The sequence below is a fragment of the Lonchura striata genome, chromosome 10 (assembly GCF_046129695.1).
Source record: "Lonchura striata isolate bLonStr1 chromosome 10, bLonStr1.mat, whole genome shotgun sequence".
Classification (NCBI taxonomy): Eukaryota; Metazoa; Chordata; class Aves; order Passeriformes; family Estrildidae; genus Lonchura; species Lonchura striata.
In genome coordinates, this window is record NC_134612.1 from 26,992,349 (window position 1) to 27,016,435 (window position 24,087).

General features: G+C 42.4%; 2 protein-coding genes across 3 annotated transcripts in view; both read left to right on the plus strand.

Moving 5' to 3' along the window:
* The first annotated feature begins 371 nt into the window (after window positions 1-371).
* On the plus strand, window positions 372-5,494 carry COMMD2 (COMM domain containing 2). The gene is made up of 5 exons (XM_021544935.3): window positions 372-471; window positions 557-634; window positions 1,219-1,301; window positions 2,548-2,721; window positions 3,207-5,494. The coding sequence occupies exons 1-5, from the start codon at window positions 405-407 to the stop codon at window positions 3,402-3,404; spliced, it is 600 nt and encodes a 199-aa protein (XP_021400610.1). The 5' UTR covers window positions 372-404; the 3' UTR covers window positions 3,405-5,494.
* A 2,548-nt stretch (window positions 5,495-8,042) lies between these two features.
* WWTR1 (WW domain containing transcription regulator 1) overlaps window positions 8,043-24,087 on the plus strand; it is a 43,499-nt gene continuing 27,454 nt past the window's right edge. For both annotated transcript variants that reach the window (XM_021544926.2, XM_077785778.1), the window contains exon 1: window positions 8,043-8,485. In XM_021544926.2, coding sequence (XP_021400601.1) covers window positions 8,097-8,485 — 389 coding nt within the window. In that variant the 5' untranslated portion in view covers window positions 8,043-8,096. The remainder of the gene's footprint in view (window positions 8,486-24,087) is intronic.

Consider the following 24,087-nt stretch of genomic DNA (forward strand, 5'->3'; position numbering starts at 1 on the left):
GGGGGCGGGCCCGGCCCCGCCGGGGCGTGGCTCCGCAGCGGCTCCCGCCCCGCCGCCAGGGGGCACCCGGCGCCACCGGGGCCCAAGCGGAGCCTCCGGGAACGCCTCGCACATCTGGGGCACATCCGGGGCACATCTGGGGCACATCTGGGGCAGGGCTGAGGCACGGCTGGGTCACATCTGGGGTACACCTGCGAGACCTGTCACTGCGTCCGTCCCCGGTGCAGCCCCTCGGGCGCTCTCCCGTAGCTGCGCGAGCAGATCCCGGCCCCGCTGCCCCGGGACAGCTCTTGGGAGCTGCCGCCCCCCAGGCTGTCCGCGGCTGTCCCCGCGGCCCCGCCCCGCGCAGGCGCCTGCGGGGCGCCGCCCCTTCCCGGTTGTGTGCGGGTGGCGGAGCCGCGGCGATGCTGCTGGTGCTGTCGGCGGAGCACAGGGCGCACCTGGGCTGTTTGCCGCGGGCCGGCGGCGCAGGTCGGGGCCGGGACGGGTCCGCGGGCGGGGGGAGCCGAGCCGGGCGGGGCTGCAGGGGCAGTCTGTTCTCTCTCTGTCCTTACAGCCCTTGGCGAGCTGGGGCGCCTGGCGCTGGAGCAGCTGCGGCGGGGAGCGGCACCGCGGGCCTGCGAGTCCGCTGCCAGTGAGAGCCGGGCCGGGGAGCGGGCGGGGAACGGGGGGAGCGGGCGGGGAGCGAGGGACCGGGGAACGGGCCGGGGAGTGGGGATAGTGGGCTGGGGACCGAGGGGAGCGGGGGGGAGCGGGGGGACCGCGTGGCGCCGGGCCGTGGGGAGCGGACCGGGCCGTGGTGGTTTGGCGGCAGGAGGGCGGAACGCGGTGGGCTCTGCGCCGGCCACTGAGGACCCCCAAGTCCCCGGGGCGCCGCGGAGCGGGGCCGAGGGAACGGGCTGGCGGCACGGAGCTCCAGCCCCGCGGGGGTCGGTGCTTCGTGCCCGCTGTGGGGTGGGCTACGGACATCCCTTTTCCAACACAAACCCTTCTCTGTACCATGCCATAAGAAATTGGTTTGTGTTTTTCTTAGTTTTTTTTTTTTTTTCCGCTAATATGCTGTACATTGTTATTTAAATGTTGCAAAACTCTCTTTTTTTTTTTTTTTTTTTTTTTCCTAAGCATATTTTGCACGTTAAGCATTGGGTAAATTTGCAGCTTTGAGTCTCACTGCTGCGGCAGTTAGCAAGTAAAAAGCACTTTGTGCTTTCTTTAAAGGAAAGCTGAACATTAGCGTTGACATCATTCAGCACGGGGTAGAAGGACTAGTGTATCTTCTTACTGAGAGTTCCAAGCTTATGGCAAGTATACTTTTTCATGAGGAATTTGGGGATACACTCAAGAAATGTCTTCTGGACACTTAGACCTCTAAAAATACTGGGAATGGGGAAAACATAGCTCAAAATTTAATGATGACAGGTGTTGTTTTAGTTTCAGAAGAGGTGTCTCATGGTTGTCTCATTGAAACATTGGGTCTCCATGTATGACTCTGGAATTTGTATTCAGTAGCTAAAGCTAAAACTTGACAACATTTTAATAGAGTAATTTATTACATATAGAGAAGCTTACTTCAGGATAAGCTCTAAATAATAAAACATAAATGAAGAGTTTGTTGTTCAGCTACTGCACAGGACGTGGGCTAGACTAGTCCCCTGTTCAGCATTCCTTGTCTTTTTCCAGTGTGGTGGGTTTGAGAGCTTTTTCAGCTCTTGGCATCAAAAGTTTGAGTGGGTATAAACAGATACTAAAAGATTAGTAGTTGGACAATTACTGTTTCCATCAGAAAGACTAGTAACTATTGATATAGTAGAATATTTGAGCAATGACTACATGGAGAAGGGATACAGAGACAAGGAATGCCAGATTAAACTCAGGCAAGTGTTGCTGCCAAGAGTAGGTGGGGAGGGGATGGAAATGGTGCAGAGCCTTTCCTTGAAACAAGGGCTCTTGACTGTCAGGTTACAGTGTACTGTGGTAGAACATGGTTGGTTACAGACTTATCGCGGGGTGATGCTTTGCAGAGGTACGAGTGTGTTTTCTCTGGAGTGTGTAACAGCTTCCCCAGTGCTGGGCCGGGCTGCTGCAGCAAGCACAAAGGCCTGAGGAGCTTCTTCTGCCCTTGGGACAGGAGCCTGAGCATGATGCTGTGTGCTTCTCATGTGCAGATCACTGCTGCGTGTTTGTAGTCTGATTATCTGGTGACAGGGTGCACAGTAGCACCCTGACAGATGGAGTCACACAGCATGTTGTGCCTTGTGACACAACTGAGGTGCTCCCTCATGCTGTTTTGGTCTTTGATGTGAAGGCTTACTTGTGAGGGGGTTGAGTGTTCTTTAAACACACTGTTTCTGAATCTCATACAAATCTGCAGTAACACATGAACATCTGTAGATCCTTTAAAACCTGGATATTTGTTTTGTCCAAGGTGTAGAATTGTACTTGGACATTCTTGCAAGAAAATAACTGCACCATAGCATGTGTGATGTTTAGTTACAATTTTATGTGGTTTTCAGGAAATGATTACCTGGCCTAAATTGTTATTTCTAGATTTCTGAGGTTGACTTCCAGGATTCCATTCATGTTTTGGGATTCTCAGATGAATTGAACAAATCCTTGCTCCAGCTGTACCTTGACAACAGGAAAGAGATCAGGAGCATTCTTGGAGAGCTGGCACCAAGGCTTCCCAGCTACCATAGTCTGGAGTGGAGACTGGATGTGCAGGTGACTTCCCTGATGTTTTTAGTATTCCATCCTTTCCTTCACATAGTTTTTGCATAATAAAAACCTGCTAAACAATGTAAAAACAATTGAGGCAGCAGTACTTCATGTATTTAAAAGTGACATGACTTTGTTAGTATCCCACAGACAGCCAGCTGTGAGATGAACAGGATATGCAATGATGCAAAGTACTTGTTGCCTGATGAAAATTGAATTCATGCTTCTGTTGATGTTTTTAAAATATTAACATATAACAATCATATTTGGTCTTGATTATCACCTTGTTTTCAGAAATATTCTGAAAGCATTGATTAAAGTGGGTTAGTATTCCTTAATTATAAAACACAATAGTAGCTTGTGTGTATCTTTTAATGTGGGTGAAAAGGGTTTCTGAACAGGTTCTACAAAGCTATTGAGAACTGTTAAGAACAAACATTGATAACCAATTATCATTTTCCTGTTCTTGTTCCACTGAACCCCTCCTGCAGCTTGCAAGCAGAAGTTTGAGACAACAGATCAAACCTGCGGTGACTATGAAGCTGCATCTTAATCAAAATGAAGATCAAACTGCCCAGGTGTTGCAAACTGACCCTGCTACCCTTCTCCACCTTATCCAGCAGCTGGAGCAGGCGTTGGGGGAGATGAAGATGAACCACTGCAGAAGAATAGTGCGCAACATGAAATAACCCTGGTTCTCCTCCGCTCTCTTACTAAGCAGTTTGTGAAAAAAACTCAAAACACTTCTCACAAATACATTTTGAGGAAAAATAAACATCTGGGTCAGATGAACTGTTTTCCTGTGCCAGGATCTTGAGCCAGTATATACTGGCCAAATATCCTTGGCTGCCAGCTTTGCACATCTATATGTGGTGACCTTTTTCACACAATCATCTTCACATATAGTACATGGTAATTAAATGGGATCAAATATTACTACTTGGGATTTTTGACTGGTATTTTTAATGTAAATTATCTCTGTTTTCAGGTGAAACACAAGATTGGCCGATACATAGATGAGTGGTTTCTCTCATTCCATCTCTCCTCACTATAGCCATAGTCTGGAACTCAGGGCAGCAAAGCAGAAGTTTTAGATAGAGATCTTAGAAACCTTCTGTGTCGTCTCACTACTGCCTGATGAATCTGAACATACTTGCCTTTTTCTCTCGTAAACATTTTAAAAAATCCAGCTGCTGTAGAGCTGATTGGCATCACAGTGAGTGCTGGCAGTCTATATGTGGGTCATATACTGAAGCATGTGCCAACTGAGAAGGGGGAGGGTTTTCTTTGGGCATTCTGAGTAAAATGGGCAGTTGAAAGCAGGTGTTGAGAATGCAGAATGTCACTGGAGAGCCTGCGTGTTCCTTTGTGCAGTGTTTTGCAATATCGAAGAAGGAAAAGCTGCAAAACTGAATGGTTTTGTTTCCTTTTACAAAAAATTACCTCAACTAAGGATGGTCAAAGGTAAACTTGGAAGCTGGTGAAACTGAGAGAAGTCAAACTCTGGCAGTGATCCACAAACAGATTCGAGGTGAGAGGGGAGGCAAAGATCCTTTATGCCCAACCTCTTACTTTTAAATTGTACCTTTCAGTTTGTTCTGAAGTACTAGGGGAAGTACTAGGCCTGGAAAAGCAGCTGCTCGGCAGCAGGATTTGGGCTTAATTATTAGAAAAGCAGATTTGCCTTTAGGTGAGGTTGGAACTGGTCTACACCCTGCAAGTTCTTGCTTCTCTTGTCTTCACAGCATCCAGGGCAGCTACTGAGGGCTTAGCACTTCCAGCCCACTGGTGAGTGTGACTGCACAGCAAGCAGCACTGACTAGTGGTGCCTCTGTATGGCAGGTGAGGCTGGGAGTGAAAAGGCACATGTGTCAGTAGCCCAGAGATACTAGTAAAGTAGGAATTCACCCTTGGATACGGACTTGGATTTTGTTGTAAACTCCCAAATTAAAGGTGGCATATAAAGCTACATTTAATGCATCTTCTCTAATTATTTTGCACTCGCTTTATGGAAACCCTTGGACATGACAAGACTACAAAGCATTTTTCACAAGCTACTGGAAAAAGGTTACGGTGCTGCTTTTAACCCATTTTATTTTTAATGGGGTTTTAAAAATTTACTGCTGTTCCATTGTGTTCTTTGTTCTCCATCACCATTTAGTTCAGAGGAATACAAGTTTTCTGTTCCTGTATGGCTGCTCACAGATGGATACGGAGCACCCAGCTGTAGTTACTACTTTCTCAGAGTCTCCTTGCACAGAGCAAACCCAAAGCAGAGGCAGAACCATCCCAGGCTGCGCTGTGTGCTGGTCACTTGGTTACTGAGAAAGAGCAAGGTTTGCCCAGGGACCCTGAATGTTTTATTTTATCACAGACATCACAGGTATTGCTTCAGCTATGTGGGTTTTCTCAGAAAATTGTTAATCTATGAAGAGCTTTGATGTAAAGCAGTGATAGATCTAGATTAAAAACTACATGTGATATTTCTTAAGTCGTTTGATGCTCATCATACAAGGGTACTTTTAAAAGTGCACTTACTTCTAAGCTGTTTGCTTGGGTTTTCATTGAAGAAGAGATTGAACTTGCTGCTAGAAAATTCACAACAAAAAGGGTATATTCATAGTACTGGGCTTTATAAATCCTTCAGATGAACACAAAACCTCTGTACTACTCAAAAACATTTGAGCACTATGTGAAATTGAGATAAAATAATGTTATTGTCTTATCTTTTTTACAATGTACATTCTTGAAAAGAGAACAAAGAAATAATGATAAGGAACTTTCTATGTCACACTTGTGATTTGGTTTCTTTATCACTTAATCCAACCCCATTGTGATGGAACCCTCATCTTCCACAGACAAGCATATTGAGTCAGTTGCCCTGAAAGCTGGTGGTCTTTTTTTTTTTTTGGTCCAAATAAGGAAGTTAGTATTTCTAAATGAAGACTAATGACAACAATACTATGAAAATTTATTCTTACAGTCCTAATCACTTCCAAATTATTGGAGAAAAATCTTTAGCCTATACCAAGTGGTACAATAGCAGATAATTGTATTATTCAGTAAAAAATGCAGCTGAAATACATCTTGTTGAAGAAGACAGCTCTAATTGTAATAAATGTGGTTTAAGTTTAGGACAGATGTGTATGTACTTATCTGTAAAATGCCATGCTCATGAAAGTGGTCTAATTAGCATAGATGAGATGGCCCGTTGCATGAGATTGTCAAAGCCTTCCCTGGAATCGACCTGTCACCTGGAAGGGAATGGAACAGGTAGAGAGTGTGTGGTTTGTCTTTACTCAAAGATAGAGAGCCCTGAAAACTAAAAACACCCTTTTAAAGGCTGTATGAAAAATCACTCATGTTCAGATCATTATCTGTGCAACAACCATATGCACACATACCCAGAATCTCATATGCAAAGGATTTAAATAAGGATATTGCTGGAAAGAAAAAAAGATACGTGATGCCCGCCTAGTCCTGGAGCAGGTGCTGTGATTAGCAGTGCTCTTTGAGCTTGTTGCAGCAAGGAGCCCAGTATGAAGCAGTAGAAGAATGGTACAAAAATTCTTTGGGAAGGGAAATGCAAACAAGTCTCAGGAGTACTGGTTTTCCTGATCAGAAACAGCAGATGTCAGGAAAAATAACAACAACCAAAAAAACCCCAAAAACCCTCAATAACAACAAAACCCCCAGACCCTCACAAAAACAAAGAACAATAAAATAAACCTCGAGGAGATCTGCCAAGCCAATGGAAATATGAACAGGAAATGTGATGAAACATAACTGACAAGGAATATTTGTTGAAGCAAAGCCATCATGAAATGCACACGATCTGTTTCACAGAGCTAGCTGTAGTTTGTGTACAGCTTTAAACTGCAACTCTGAGAATCTACATAACCATCATTATATGTAACATTGATTTGAGGGACAAGGATTGTTCAGTCAGGCCCACATTCTCCACTAGAGAAGCCAAATTAAGTTTAGAGAAGTTCATGCTTCTTTTAAAGAAATAAGGAATAAAGTTCAGGAAAAAATTACATCCTTAAGACTTTTTTAGTGTAGATTCTGATTACTGAGGAGGGTGTATTCTTATCAATCAGCATAGCCTGGAGTCTGTCCAAAACACAGAAATAAAATAACAAAATGCATTTGTTTTGCCAGTGTGTGATATCTCCGTGTGTAGTCATAAAAAGAGTGAATGCTTCCCTCTGTAAAAGCCAACACTTAAGTTGGAAAACAATATTAATCTTTATAGACACAGCTTCTGAATTTAAACAATTTTTGGTCACACTGCCATTCAAAAGTTACTCCAAGTTCACCAAAAAATTAGACAAGATTAAAAAAACAATTGTATTTATTAATTATAGGAAACCTCAGGTTTGTATTTTGACAACAGCTTTCGTTTCTAGTATAGGCTAAATCAAAGATAAGTGACTGAATGGGCGGTCAGCAGAGATCCACAAAGCTTGACGCCTGCATTTGAACTACCCCTATGGACAGTGAGCTGGAAGGACCTACGATAACAGCTCTGCACAGGACTCCTACTTGAGAGCAAAGGGCCAAACCTTTTCGAAATCACAGCGAAGTGGTTGCTGTCCGTGTCACTACGAATGCTTCATTCCTCCCCACAGCATTATTAAATCATGCAATTAAACTTGTACGGGAACCAATTTAAGCATTATTTTGCTTCCAGAAATTAGTATCGCCCATTAACTTTCTGAACAACGGTTTTGGAGCAAAGCTCCTTAGCTCGGCAGAGACAAAGGGGTCCGAAGGCTCCCTGGGCACCACGAGCTGGGGCTGGACGGGGGCAACGGCTCCCCGCGGAGTCCCAGCGGCGAACGGAGCAGCCGATGCCCCGGCTGGGAGCGGCACAGCGAGCACGGTGCGACAGGGGGCGAGGGCGGGAGAGCTCCCATGGCCCGGCCTCGACGCCGTCCCGTGCCAAAGTTTCCGCGGCAGTTGCATAACTGCGGGCGGGGCGGCGCCGGGGCCGGGCTGGAGCCGCCGGGGCCGGGCTGGAGCCGCCGGCACTGCCCCGTCCCGGAGCTGCCCCGTCCCGGCACTGCCCCGTCCCGGCACTGCCCCGTCCCGGAGCTGCCCCGGCCCGGCGCTGCCCCGGCCCGGCGCTGCCCCGTCCCGGCGCTGCCCGCCGCGGGGAGGGCGCCGCGCTACCCGGGGCCGCCCCGCCCGCCCGGGACACCGGCGCGGCTGGCGGGGGCGCAGAGGCACCGTCCGCCCGCCTCGTCCGCTCTGCTCCCGGCGAGCCCGCCCGCTCCGGAGGGCGCGTCCTTGGCGGCGGCCCGGCAGCGGGGCCGGCCCCGGCCACCGCCCGTCCCGGGACGGCTGCGCCCGCCGCCGGGCCGGAGGGGCGGACAATGAACCCCGCGGCCGCGGCCCCGCCGCCGGGGCAGCAGGTAATCCACGTCACGCAGGACCTGGACACGGAGCTGGAGGCGCTTTTCAACGCGGTGATGAACCCCAGGCCCAGCTCCTGGCGGAAGAAGATCCTGCCCGAGTCCTTCTTCAGGGAGCCCGACTCGGGCTCGCACTCGCGGCAGTCGAGCACCGACTCGGGCGGGCCCCCGCCGCGCCTGGCGCCCGTGCACGTCCGCTCGCACTCCTCGCCCGCCTCGCTGCCCGGCGCGGGCGCGGCGCCGCAGCACGGGCACCTCCGGCAGCGCTCCTGCGATGTGGCGGACGAGCGGCCGCTGCCGCCGGGCTGGGAGATGGCGCTCACGCAGACCGGGCAGCGCTACTTCCTCAAGTGAGTGCGGCGGGGAGGCGGCCGGGCCCCGCAGCGTTCGCGGGGCGCTCGCCGGGAGGGAGCTGCGCCGTGAGGCGGCGGGGTGGCCTCCGGCTCCGAGGCGTATGCGGCATTCTGGGGGGAAAATCCCTTCCCGGTGGCAGGAGGGAGGCGAGGGAGAAGTCGCATTTCTTTCCTGTTTGGCCACACGTCCAAGATTCTGATTTTTTTTTTTTTTTTTTTTTTTTCAAGTTCAGAAACAGTTAGTCCAAGTAGTTTCTGGAAGGTGAGAGCAGAGCTCTGCATGTCCGTGACCCAGAAAGGGCTGTGGAAGGCTGGGAGCTGCCCGGCCCGGCTCCGGCCGCGGCGTGCCTGAAGCATCCCCGTCTGCGGGGACGCAGCAGGAGCTCGCCTTGTTTAGCGACTGGTTCTCAGAACTGTGGTAACACGACTGCCGATATCTCCTCTGCACGGTCATTTTCGCCAGAGTGTTTTATTTATGACAATTGACATTTGATTCAAAGCCGTTTAATAGGCCTGAAAATACATAATAGCTGTAATAAGCAGTAAGGCAACAGTGCCTTATTTTCGTAGATTCTGTACGCCAGCTAGAGATTCATTGCAAACTGAGTCATACTGCATTAACTTGGTAAATAAGATAAAATGTTTGTTAATAAAATAAAACATTTACTAATGAAGTATCTACCTGAGGATATTGAGGGAGTTAAACTGCCAGGGCTCCAGGATGTCCTTTACTTGCTCACTACAGCCTTCTTGATCAGAAGAGTTAAAATCTTGAAATCACATATGTTCACCCATGTGTGGGTATTCAGACATCATAAATGTCATATAAACAATGTGTGAGGGGAAAATGAGATAAAACTGTTTAGAAAAGTGAAAAAAAAATTTACTTGATTGTATAATGACTTCTTTGCCTTGTGGGTTTGGAATCTCTAATGGATTACTCAAGAGCCCAGTGTCTGAATAACTCTGCAGAGTTTAGATTTTTTGCCTTTTGTCACATTTCTGAGCTACCAGCAAAGCATGTAAATACCTTTCTGTATGTCACTGCATGCTTTTTATGATACTGTGTGCATATGTCCCAGGGTTCAAACATAGACGTTTTTTATTTATCTGGTTTATCACCTAAATGAGAAGATTTTGTGTCTGCACTTTGCATGTATTTTTCTTAATAGAACAAGCTACAGAGAAGTAGCTGAGTGACAGGAACACTGTCACAGGCCATTCATAAATAATTATTCAATATAAATTCTTGCTAGGGTTTGGCCAGGGCGTGTTTTCAGCTGCTTCTGGCTAAAAATTCCATAATATAATCCTTGTATGCTCTGTGTTTTTTGACTGATATCAAAATGAGCTCATGTGGTTTCACCTTCCTGTCATGCATTTCTGACCCAGAGGTAGAGTTTTCCAAGTCATTAGGTTCTTGTTGCTTAGGCCAAAAATACAAAGCCTTCAGTAAATGAAAAGCGTAGGTAAAAACTTCAAGTGGTTTTAATTTTTTTTCCAAATCCTGTCAACAGTAATACTCTGATTAACAGCATCCTTTTTAATATAAAATACAATATGCATTGTGCTTGTAATTTGTTACCTAAATTAATATTTGTTTTGTTTCCCCAGTTTTATCTGCCCAATAGAACTTCTCTTGTTTATATAAAAATTAATTGGAATAATGCATTTCTTTATACCTTTAATGTATTTTGTTATACCCCAGTGCTTTGGGGAGTAATATTTAGCTATAAAATGCTCGCACATGATTTATAGTATGTTACAAATGGTGTAATATTCTTCAGGTGAAAATATAATTTAAGATTGATTATGGAAAGCAGCATTTAAAGCTGTGTGCAATAAAATAATAGAGAATTTGAATCAGGTGATGTGCTAAAAATCATATTTGATTAAGCTAGGCATACAAGGTTACGTTTCCCTATATTCAAGAAAAAAAAGAAAAGCCAGTGTTTTCCAGCATAATTATAAAGATTTGTTTCTTGGCATTAGCAAAAAAAAAAATTGAGAAACCAATTAAAAGTAAATAGCCAAATTGGATCCTATTAAAGCCTTTATTATCTGTTGAAGTTTGGAATGCAATTTGTTGTATTAAAACATATTTTCAATAATTATTTAACAGAAGTATTAGAGTAAGTTTCAATGAACAGTGAGCTAACCTTGTTGACAGGGAACCAGCTACAACTTGAAGCAGTTGCAGTCCCGCATGTCAGCTCCTGCAGAAATTTTCTGGCTGTGACTGGAAGAAACATAAGTAGCCTGGGGACCACTCCACCCTGTAATTAAATACCAAACCGCATAAGTGGGGGCTGGAAAACAGACTAATGAACACACACTTGCAGCAATGTTATCTAAAGCATTTTTCTGTGTGAGCATGTGTGAAAAAAAATGTGATTTATTTCTGATAAAAAATATTTCTGTAGAGACAGGCCTACTGCCTGCTTTTATGCCTGTGAGTGGGGACTGTCAGTTGCATATTGAAGTACATGCTGGGCTACGTATACATATTTTGTAAAAAAAATGTTTCAAGTATTACTTTATACCAGTTTGGGTATAGGTGGTACAGCCTCATATTTCAAATGAAGACTGAGGGTTTCATGTTTTCTCAGTGTGTGTAGAGATCTTCTTGGTCAGACTCTCATGAACAGATTTGTAAAACTTTTGCCACTGTTACCTTTATCACTTTTATTTTTAAAATGTTACCCTAAACATTTGCTATACCAGGACATATTTGCCAGTAAGTTCTTCTCGGGGATAAGGAGGCTAATTACTTACAATATTTAGTTTACTCAAAATGTTCAGATTTTTTCTTATTGCTTTCTGTTGGAATAGAGTTTGATTTAACACAGGATCAGTTTTTTATAACTAAGTGTATTCAGCAGGACAGCAGAAGAGTAATATAAACAATATAAATACTATAAAAATAATACAAATTCAATGAAAAACTTTTTCCTGAGAATGACAAAACAAATAGTACTAAGGTGAACCGCTGAAGTGATTTTCTAATACTGACTTACCTTGAAAAGCATTTGTGTTAATTCTGTAGAGACTGTTGTTATTTTACATTGGTAATTTACATTGTGCTTGGTCCTGTAGAGCATTCATCCTAGAGAAACCTTTCCATCTTCGAAATGTAGTTACACAGCTGGGAGGAGGGGAGGAGATAGACAGTGCTTGAGGAGGTAACTCAGGTTCTGGTGAGAATGTGGAAGGCACTGATGCCCCTGCAGTGCTGTGCCACAGGTGTGAGCTCAGTCACTCGTGGGCAGGATGAGTGTCCTGCGAGGGGGGCTCCTGTGACTTTGGCTTTCCTTGGTCCTTGTAGAAGAGCGGTGCAAGGCAAGAGGCTCTGCATCCCTGCTGGCTTTGTCGGGCACTAGAGAGAGACACTTCACAGATTCAAGGAGCTTTTGGAGCATTTAGTCCACACCTTAAGGGAATTCTTTTTGTTCCCTGTTTCCAGTAGTTACTGCTGTGGGACTTAGAGCCTGAACTGTTCACCTTGCCAGCATCCCTTTATTTAAAATAAATTGTAACGTGCTAGACAGTACCAAGACGTATTACTGCCAATGGCTTTTATCCAAAATTGTTGCGTGCTTTAAAGAGTTCTTAACAGGCAAGAAAGCTGTGATACACCACTGAAGTTTAATTGTCAGAAATTCAACTATAACTCACATTTATAACTCCTTTTAGAGATACTTAGGAAGTTCTGAGATTGGAATGCACACATCAAAACTTTATGCATTAATGATTAGGAAATAGTAACAATTAGCATATTCTTAGAAAGATATCTATAGAATTGATACAAGTGTTAATTAAGAATGCTACCATGAAAACTAGATAATTTCTCTGAAACCATCTGAAAGGGTTTTGTCTTTACAAATGGTTTGAGTTGCACAAAGAAAGAAAATTAATAGTAGATTTATTTTTATCATGTTTGTGAGCTGCTATATTCAACATCTAAAAGCTGGTCTGCCTGACCATCTTTACTCCATAATTAGTAGATGACATTGTGGAGATCTGTCTGCTTCTGAAGATTATGGATGTGTTCAATTTTGAACAGGCTTGACAATATATAATCTGTAAAGTCTTACTCTCAAGCTTTTTGCTGTTCACGCCTTCAGATAGTGTTGGAAGAGTCAGTGGTTGGGCTTTGACTTGTTTCCTTTTGGATGCTTTGGCTGAAGTTGAAAATTCTGTCTTTTTGATGTTGGGGCCTATTACAGGACAAGAGTTTCTTTGTAACAGAATTTTCAGTGCTCAGGGGCTTTGCTTGATTGGCAGATACAAATTGTATCAAAACAATTAAATCCAAAGGAAATGTCATGTGGGCTGAATTTCAACATAGAGACTTTTGGCATTTTCCGTCGTAATTTAGGGAAGGAGAGGTCAGCATGATGTAGGGTGGATGTATTTGGGGATTGTTCGTGTATCTTTTTATTTTCTTTGATTAACTCAAAGTCCAGACCTAGAGAACTCTTCAAGAATGGAGAACTTGGGAACACTGTACTGACCTGCAGTTTTCCCTGCCTATCACTATTTTAAAGGCAGATGTGATGGAAGCTGCACTACAGAGGCAGATACAGACTTGCTAAGAGAATTGAGCAGAATGTATTGTGTTAAAACTGAAATAATTGCTTAGACTACTACTAGAAAATAATGTAGTATAAAGGGAATGTGAAGGAGGAGTTGGCTGCTCACATGTCCTTGTGGTTCGCAGCATGTGCATCAGCTGTCGCAGCACAAGCACAGCAGTGGCAGAGCTGCAAGCTCAGACACAGCTTTTCCTGCAGTGATTTGTTTCTCTGATCATATGTCTGCTGACCCCTCTCTGTTTGCATGATCAAAATGTTCCTTTTTATTTATTAAGTATTGATCTGTCCCTGGTAATTTTTGGATGCATTATTCTGACAGTCTTCCAGGTTTGAGAATAGCAGGATGCTTCCATGGTACTTTTGAGATTTTTCTTGTACCACAAGTAATCATTTTTTCCTACCTGTTATCAATTTTCCTTGTCTGTCTACTGTTTTCTTTAATTAAATTTTCTGTATTCCTGTTTTTTGATGATGGATTGGTGAGCAAAGGTGTAAGCATTACAAAATGCAGTAATAGTCCTCAGACAAGCAATTATTGAAGTTGTACTAAAGTGTCTTAAAAGTAGTGTTTGAACTGTGAGCCTTAAATTTTGTGTGTGCTTTTAAAAAAGTTCTCAAAACTTCTTGATTGATGTGTTTTCTTAGTCTTCACTGGCACTCTGAGGCCCCTGAGTACAGCAGCATCTGAGCAGAAGGAAGTAGGAATCCTTGGGAAGCAGACCCAGGCTGAAGGAAACGCAGTTCCTGTTGTGCTGCCAAGAGTGTCTCTTTGGAATCACGTCATTTCTGTGTGCCTTCTTTTCTGGGCTTCATTTCAGCATCTGTTCTTCTCCATGAAAAGACTTCTGTGTATTGAAACAGACAGTGTACAGCAATAAAACTTAAATATTGCTTCATGGAAGTTGTTTCTTACCATGCAAGTTTACATCCTTTTGTGTTCCCATGAATCAGCTCAGGCTTTATCACCAAAATATCACAGGCAGTGGCTGGTGATTCCTGATTGATTGCTGCCAGGAACAGGAGTTCAAAATCCTTGAAAAGAGTACAGATTGCTCTTTGGATACACTTCTGCTGCCAGCTTGTTTACAAAAGCTAGCTATAGTTTGTACAAACTACAGCAACTTTTGAGACTTCTGGAGATAGAACACACACACACACACACACACACACACACATATATATATATATACAAGGGGTATGTACAATGAAGGCACCTTACCCAGCTGGAGTTTGTTAGATTTTCAGACCATATTTCCCAAGGTCTCTTCACCTGATAAAATCATCTGACCAATGTAGGTTGTTAGTCACCTTTTTTAAAAATAATGAGAGAAAAAAAGAACAAAATGGAATTGTTGGGTATTGTTTGTTTGCCTAAGCAGCCTTTTGTATTCTTAAGATAAAAATGCCAAAGTTGTTTTCAGAAGTTTGTTAAAATCGTGTATTTTCAAGTGCTTCAGGAATAGAAGTGATTGCCATATGAGAAAGGCTTTGGATTGTCTGCTTAGTTAGACTGTTTGGACAAAAGCAGCTTTTCTAGTTTTGAAATGTGCTCCATATGGTTTATCTCAGAGCACACAGGCAGGTCTGTCATGTGGATGCCTGTCTTTGCAGCCTCCTGCCAGTGCCCTTACCTACATTAGGTGTCTCTGGGCTCAAACAAAGCAGTAAATAATTGCAGCCTGTGCTGTGTGGGCATTGTCGTGCAGCTCTGTGGGGAATGTAGAAAAGGTCAGCCTTTTGGAGCTGACAACCAGAATTTTGTGTAGGAATTCTTCACAGAAGGTTTTTTTATTTCACATTTGGTTTTGATACTGCATTTTCTATTTCATGTTTTACTCATTCTATTGCATATGTTTAAACAGCAATGTAAGTGCTTTTGCTTCAGAGATTGGGAAAACTACTTTTTGCAAATGAAGGAAAATAAATGATGAAGAAAAGATGATGAAAAGAAATGCCTACAGTTACTTAAACTGTAATTTCTAAAGCTACAAAGCAGGCTGAATTGCATCCACATGTCAAAACCGATGGTTTGATGTGAGTAATGTGAAAATTGTGGACCACATTTTCATTTTGAATAAATGTGTGTCTCTGCAACCTACAGCTCTAGCTGACAGGGCAGCCTTGCCAGCAGGAGGGGTACAGTGATGCCAGTGATCCTTGCCATCCCTTCACACTGCAGAGGATATACCTGGCATAATGTTTTGACAGCCATTTCTTTGATGAAGACTTTTCCAATCATGGGATGGTATTTTCACAGATGCTGCCATCACTGTCTTTCAGCTCTGACATTATCAATAGTAGGTTAAAATATTAGATAAAGCTTAATTTTTATTAGACGTGGTGGGGGGCTCTACTACTTCATTCATGTTCTATAGTTAGCACTTTGATATTTGTCTGTTACTGGAAGACTTTGTGGAAATAGAAAATCAATGAAATTATGCTACTGCAAGAGAGCAGACAATGTAAAACTTAATAACTAGAGTAAATGAGATTTCTAGTGAGACTTTTTACAACTTACTGAAAGGGCAATAGTAAATCATTGATATGTAAAAGAAAATAAGGTTTTGTTAAAGATTCAGCAGTGAGACTAGTCAGTAAAGGTATGTATGTTGTAAAACGTACATTTTCAAAGCTAGGAGAGGTCCTGGTTTGAGATTTGTAACTTTATAAAAACCTTAGCAATTTTAGTCCATAAGTTGTAAGTGAAAAAATAGCTCTTGGTATTAACCAAGAGTGAGCATTATGCTAATGCTCACCCAAATATATGAAGAAATATTATTTTAAGCGGTCATTTGCCGTGACTAGATAATTTACTTTATTATGTTTGTTTTCTTTTTGTGGTAGTCTTTCTTTGATGACAGAGGGAAGATCTAACTTTGATTCCATAAACTCTGTGTAGCTATATATATATCTTGGGAATTATTTGGCAGATTTGCTCTGATGCTCCATTGCCAAACATCTGGCTGAAGTGTTGTGCTGCCATGGCAGGTCCCTGTTTTGCGTTGCAGCGTGGAAATGAGTGAGCAGGCTGTTGCAACAGAAGTGCTTTCAGGTGCTGTACATTCCAAAAAGCAACTCCTGTGTTGATTCTCTTGTCAAATAATTGCCAAAACTTAGGCACTGGAATGATCCTGGTGTTTATGCTGTATATTTATGGTCAAATACTGCTCAAGACATTCATTAAATTTTAAGCTTTTTACATGGTCTTTTTTTAGCAATCATGACAGATCTTTCTTGTAAAAAAGAGTTGGACAATAAAGGGCAAAAGACCGTAAGTTTGCAGATAAAACAAACTGGGATGCAGTTAAAACACAGGACCACTGTCAGCTTCCATTTTGTGCTACTTTTCCTGCAGATACTGACATATTTATTTCAATTTATATGAGTCGTTTTGTGATACTGCCTGGTTTGCTTTACTAAAAGCATGCCTTCTACTGAGGATATTGTCTCATGAACATTTCCTTTTTCTGTCAGGATGGCTTTTACTAGAACAATATTTCCAGTGGTCTTTTTTTTATCTTAGAGAAACAAATGTCTGATTCATTTTTCTAGAAAAAACAGGAAGCTGTTAAGTAGACAGACTGGAAAAGAAATACATGCTGTTACCTAAAATGTAATTTCTAAAGGTATAAAGCAAACTGGAAGTAACTCTTTGTTAGATTCTAAGGGGATATTACAGTTTCACTGTTTTTTCTTCTATTATCTGAACCTCATTTGATGAACAGTTTAAGATTATTTTGTTAAAAAAACCCTAAGACCCAAAATACACCTACTCATATGAAAATTTCAGATGAAAGCAGTTTCAGCACAACAAGCATGTATTTTGAAAGCATGCAGACTCTGCACCTTTGTGAGTTTCCTGTGCCCTTGTTCATTATTGCTGCTCTGAGTCTGATGGATTTTGACCACAACTACTTTCCAAAGCAAGAGAAAAGACCAAATGGGGAAATTAAGTTGGGAGTTTTTTCTGGCATATATGAGGTTGAAATATTTTTTAAATGGAATGACATGATTAATGGATAAAATATTCCAATTAATTTTAATAAACTGAAAAGCTCTGCATATTCATAATCAGGTTACTAAGCATGGCTTTTTTTTTTTTTTTTTTTTTTCTTCCCTGTAGAAATGATTGATCGTAGAGGCAGATTATTCTCAGATTTGCATGCAGATCTGTTATTATGACCTTCTTAGGTGCTGGAAATATCCACAGACATTTTGCACCTGTAAAAAGCCAAATGACTAAGTTAAAAGGGAAGTGGAGCATTACAAATCCCATACCACAGTAATCACTGCATTAGGATTATGGTTCTAAATGCATGCAATCCCAAGTATTAAGTGAGGGTGAGGTGTTGATGCTGTGCTGTATCACTGGTTCTGGTCTTGTCCTTGCTGTGAATAATCTGGTCCTTCATCCCTGTACCTTTGTTACTATTCTTTTCTTCTTGGGGGCTGTAGTCTTCACTGTAAATAGAAAAATTAGAAATTATTGAAAAATTATTCCCTTAACACAAGCACTGTGAAAATTTAAAGATTTATCCTTCATGTTTTAATCCTCACGATAGAGGGATGCATCCTAAGGAAGTCAAGCTAAAAGACTTCTGTTATTCTCACACTTCTGTACACTGACAGATAGGAGATGAACTTCCTCAGTACTGTAATGAAATCGTTCTGTTGAAAATATGTTAATTTCAGTTTTGTCTTCTGCAGATAAGTAAAATACTGTGTGGAAGAATTATCTTGACTCTATTTATAAGGCACCTGTGAAGTGCAGAACCATCAGCAATGCCTCTGTCTCATTTTATTTTTTTTTTTCTTGATGGCTGTACTAGGAACAACAGAAAAGAAGAAAACTCTGAACTAAAATTCCTCTTGGGGCCATATAGAAAGAGCATATCACAGCAAGAATCCCATCTGAAACAGACCTGAATTTTTCCTGACTCTGTTGGGCAGGTCCCTATTGCAGCTTGCATTTTAGATACTGGCAGAAGGGAAATATTTTCTAGTCATTCAGTTTCCAGGTGGTTTTATCAAAAAGAAAAGTTGCAAAGCTGTTTCACCATAGGGTCTTTAAGACAAAGCTATGTCAGTTTCTAAAATTTAATTTATATGTGACATTTTACATAAACCACAACTTTTTAAAAAATGTATTTAATGTTAGCTCCTGAGAGTTTGAAGTTTACAACTGAATTATTTTTTTGAGACATTTGACTAACTATTCTTTTGATAGTGTTATTCTAGGTGGCATATGCAAGAGTCTTGACCTGCCAGATCATCTCTGCTAGGCCTAAATAAATCTTGAAAATATTTAATTGTGCTTTCACTTCATCCTTATTATTTAAAGTAATCTAAAACAAGAGGATGATCACTTTAAACATAGGTGAGGCACGCATAGCTGTTCCTCAGTTCACACAGCTTTTCTGCATGAGGTCAAACCTCAGATATCTGGGTTAACTGTGCCATGAAAAGGACTACAAATTTAAATCTAGGGTTGATAAATGACATGCCTCCTGCTCTTAATTTGGTGCAGGTTTTAGTTCCCTGTGCAACTTTTATTTTGACACCTTTGTTTTGATAGGACTTAGTGTAAGCACTGACAGACAGAGCCTTCTATAAAAATAACAGGTAAACGACATCTTAGGTATTGGAAAATACTGTGACATGGGAAATAAATGATACCAAATCAGGTATAGTGGTTGAACCCAGTGGATGAATAAGATGAGAGCAGATTTTAAGGGAAATGTAGAAGATAATTTCCCCCCTCCTCTTGGGGGTTCACTTGGCAGGGGCCCAAGGGCTGTACTTGGGCTCCTGATGCTCTGGCTCTCACTTGGCTTTTGCTCAGTTCCTCCCTGGGTGGAGCAGAGAGATCCCTGCTCGATCTCCATTCCTGCTTCTGCTGCAGAGCAGGGGCTGGAGAGCAGCTCCTGCTGTTCTTGCTCTGCTCTGGCCCTGTCAGTGAGGCAGGGAAGCAGCTCTGCCTCTTCTGTGTCCCGCTCTGTGTCCCATTCTCTGTCCCGTTCTCTGCCCTGCTCTGTGTCCCGTTCTCTGTCTGTTCTCTGCCCCGCTCTGTGTCCCGTTCTCTGCCCCATTCTCTGTCTGCTCTCTGTCCCATTCTGTGTCCCGTTCTCTGTCTGTTCTCTGTCTGTTCTCTGTTCTCTGTCCCGCTCTGTGTCCCGTTCTCTGTCCCGTTCTCTGTCTGTTCTCTGCCCCGCTCTGTGTCCCGTTCTCTGCCCCATTCTCTGTCTGCTCTCTGTCCCATTCTGTGTCCCGTTCTCTGTCTGTTCTCTGTTCTCTGTCCCGCTCTGTGTCCCGTTCTCTGTCCCGTTCTCTGTCTGTTCTCTGTCCCGTTCTCTGTCTGTTTTCTGTCTGTTCTCTGCCCCGCTCTGTGTCCCGTTCTCTGGCCCGCTCTCTGTCCCATTCTGTGTCTCGCTCTCTGTCCCGTTCTCTGTCTGTTCTCTGTCCCGCTCTGTGTCCCATTCTCTGTTCTCTGTCCCGCTCTGTGTCCCGTTCTCTGTCCCGCTCTCTGTCCCCTTCTCTGTCTGTTCTCTGTCCCGCTCTGTGTCCCATTCTCTGTTCTCTGTCTGTTCTCTGTCCCGCTCTGTGTCCCGTTCTCTGTCCCGTTCTCTGTCCCGTTCTCTGTCCCGTTCTCTGTCTGTTCTCTGTCCCACTCTGTGTCCCATTCTCTGTTCTCTGTCTGTTCTCTATCCCGCTCTGTGTCCCGTTCTCTGTCTGTTCTCTGCCCCGCTCTGTGTCCTGTTCTCTGTCTGTTCTCTGTTCTTTGCCTCGCTCTGTGTCCCGTTCTCTGTCTGTTCTCTGTCTGTTCTCTGTCTGTTTTCTGTCTGTTCTCTGCCCCGCTCTGTGTCCCGTTCTCTGCCCCGCTCTGTGTCCCGTTCTCTGTCCCGCTCTCTGTCCCATTCTGTGTCCCGCTCTCTGTCCCGTTCTCTGTCTGTTCTCTGTCTGTTCTCTGTGTGCAAGAACAGAGACAGCTGCACAGAGCTCTGTCACAGCAGCAGCGGCAGCAGCCTCTGGCTTCACCTGAACTGGGGCTGTGGCTTTAGCACCAACCTGACGTGTGCCTTGAGTCCCAATTCAGTTGTATCCAAGAAAAAAGACTGATTTTGTTTTGGCTGTTGTAAGCTGAGCTGAAAATGAAAATAGACTATTGCTCTTACTGCTCAGGTAACAATCTGATTATTTTTATTATTGTGAATTATGAAACTGTCAACATGTAGTTACATTTTACGAGCTAAATTTTTAATAGGATTGGTTTTTTACTCTTCCCTTAACTCAGCATACCAATAAAACATCACAGATACTCATTAAGATGAGAGAACACCTTGCAGGTCATATCTTAATTTGCATTCTCACTAAGTTTCCTTTGCCTCCTATTGTTTATTTTTGGTCAGAGGTTCATTTTCACTTACTTTTTGACTTTGAATATTACAAAGTCTTTGGCCTCTTTTGAAAAACCATTAAGGATTTTAAGTCTTTGAATAATAATAAAATACAGTCCAGCAAAATATTCCTGATGTGAAATTGTAAAGGAGGGCAAACATACTGGATTTGTGCAGCTTGGAGAGGAGGAGGCTTAGGGGTGACCTTCTGCTGCCTGTGAGTTCTTCATGGGGGGAGCAGAGGGAGGTGCTGGGCGCTTCTCCCCATCCCTAGGGATAGGACACAACAGTTGGCTGAAAGCTGTGTTGGGGAAGCTCAAACTAGACATCAATCTAAAGCTCTTCACTGAGAGGACAGTCAGACACTGGAACAAGCTCCCCAGGGAAGTGGCCCCAAGCCCATTGTTGGTCAAAAAGTTTTTGGATGACTCTCAGCTGGTTTAACTTTTAGGCTGCCCTTCGTGGAGGCAGGAGTTGGACTGGATAATCCTCATGGGTCCCTTCCAGATCAGGGTATTATATGTTTCTATTAAATAATTCTGCATTTATTTAATAAGAAGTCCAGTTGAAATACAGGGAGACTTTTTCAGGTAAGAAACTGGTCTGAAATATTTCATTCCTACTAGATTTTAAAACCCAGTTGTTAGGTACCAGGTTTTAAATGGTGTATTAGGAAATCTTACAGCACCTAGGACACTGCCTTTTAAATTATATTTTTCAGTCAGTGTCAGCATTTTTTATAGCTATGATGCAACATTTTAGTATTTAAAAAAATCACTCCTTTTCTGAGGGTAGCTAACATTTTTCTCCAACCACTCCATATACAGACACACCCCCCCACTCTACTCCCCAGTCAAAAGTGTATTTGTTAGCCCAGTTAAATGTCTAGGCTAAACATTGCATGATCAATCATTCTCTTGCACTCCTAAATAAGCAGACTTAGGGGCTGCATCTGACTTGCTAATAATATGTGTAATCTGTGCTGCCTCCATTTCTTGGCATTATTTCTTTTGAATACAGCACAGTGTATTCTTGTGACATGTGCCCATCTTATATCAGTAATCTTCAGGCACATGTTCCTTGCACCTCATTAGAAATCAGTAAGGTGCACCTACATTGATAAATATCTGTTATTTTTATAAATTATTCGGAGCTTAAGGGAAGCCTTGCTTGTCAACATTTGTACTTAAAAATATTTCTTTTCAAACAGACTGTGTTTGATTGGAATTACTGCAGTGTCAGAAATGATAGAAATTCCTTATGTTCAGCTAAATCTTATTTGAAATTCTGGTCTCATTTTTAAATTCTCATGTACAGAGAACACCAGTGCAGAGCTGTCACCTTTCCTAAGCTCAGGTCAACTATCAGTTTTCAGACATTGTTTCTTTATTTTGGAAATGTTTTGTTTGAGAAAAGACTTGGTCTTTTAACCAGCTCCTGCTTTTCATCTGCTTTTCATGGCAAATGATCACATTTCCCAACCATTTGCAAACAGTGACTGTCTGGCAGGATTTCCTGGATACACATTAGTTTTGAGATTTGAGTAAAAGGTCAACTTTCTGAACTCTGGCGATTAGTGTGGTTATTTGTCCTGCCTTTTCTTCCATGGGAACTAATCAGCTCATATGGAAGGTAGAAATAGTGTCCAAGAAAAATTCATCTGCTAGCTAATCACCTCCACCATGAATCATATTGAAAAAAATAATCCAAGTAGAACATCTCCTGACCTTTCTATAGTAAAACTTTTTGAACAGCTGGAACCAATATGTTTGGAGTCAGAGTTTTGTAAGAAGCTTCTGAAAAAGTTATTCATAACCTGATCCAATTTTTGTCTCTTAGAGTGAGGTATTGAGACCCTCACAGCACATAACTCTAAGCTGTGTGAACAGAAAGAAGTGGATAACTAGTGCTGACTGAAAAGAACCATTTCTTTTAGACCTTTTTTTAAATATTCTAAGCTGATCTTCAAAATTAAGAGGGTAATAAAAACAGTTAAACCAACAGATGTTTATAGAAATTTGGCCAATTTTAGTTTGTTTGTTGTGACTCCACTGAAAGAAGTGATGGGATTTCCTTCATGTGCATATGCCATGTAAGAGATTGAAGCTGTAGAAATTTTCCCATGTTGTGAGGAAACCCTCTAAATGAGCAGTAGGGAGTAGTAGAGAAGATGCTGATGTTGATAAAAGACAGGGTTTTGTCATTATTTGCATAGAATTCATCAGGCATTTCTTCAGGCCCTGAAAGTGAGGGATGTGTTTGAGTATCAGAAGTCCTAATAGATTTCTTAATCTTTCAGGGAAGAGGAAAGAGCCATGCTCCACATCCCTTAGCTCCAGCAGTTGAGTTTGGCTGATTGCTTTCCTTTTCCTCATCTTCTGAGGACTTACAAAGAGGGAAACATTATTTTCTACCTTTTGTCTGTTAAAGAATTATGTATCTCCTGAATTGTCTGTTTCCCTTACTGTGTTCTCAGTAGCGATTAAATGGCCCAAATGGAGGAAGTAAGATAAGTCCTGATGCATTCAAGGTCATGGTTGTCTCAGCATTCATTTAAGTGAAGCAGTCTTTTTCCTATTGAATTTATTTTGCAGAGGAAATGCCAAAGACATCCTGATAACTGCTTTCTCTGCCTGTGGTGTCTGGAGCCTTTTTCTGCTATAGGAATGAGATCTGAAAGTTTTGGGTCTGTAAGGGTTGGGGCTGGAGGGGAACAACAAGCAGTTTTGTTGGTGGTTTTTTAGATAGGTCTGGATTCTCACCCCCTCTGTGTCTGCAAGAATGTCACCAGTGCCACTGACTCGCAGGGCGGTCAGTAGAGACCTGGGTGAAGGTTTTTTAGACCTTGCAGAAATGCTTGGGCAGTACAACTCCATCAAATAACCATGTGTTCATGTCCTTATTTACATAGTGCACATGGAAAAGAAATTTGTAGTGTTTATTTAACTTTAAACATGTAGCTTTGAAACAATGGTTCTTATAATTCTGTGATTAATCTGCACCTAATAACACTTGAAAGGGTAGCAGGGACCAAGAACCAGAATTTGTGGTTGGATAAAAATAGAAGTGTGATGAATCATGAGCAAGTGAATAAAACTTCAGTGTTTACAGGTACCAGTCACAAAGTTGTTCCTGATGATATTTCAATAACAAATTATTTTCTGCAATACTGAAAGATTTGAGTGGCTTGATATTTTAAATAATTCTATCTACCTCATAACCACTATTGAGGTAGATAAATATAGACCCAAAATAATTTTATTCATCTAAATAGTTATGTCATTGATATATTGAATTAAATTTTATGCTTAAACAATATTATTAGTTGGTTTTGTTGTAACTAAATCATAGGAGAAAATGCTTTTGCATTTGCTTCTTGGCAGACCAAGGTCTTATTTACAAGATGTAAATTTTGATCTGAAGAGTTAGGGATTTGGGTCATGGAGTAAAAAAAAATAGTATCTAGTTTGGCTATAAATATCTGTTGTGCTGTAGATACTGGCATTCATATTAAAATATAAATATTGCTGTCTGTGAAGTTCAATGAACAGAAGTTATTTTAGCTTTTTTGGAGCTTAATAAATGTACTGATCTGAAAGATGAGGTTGTG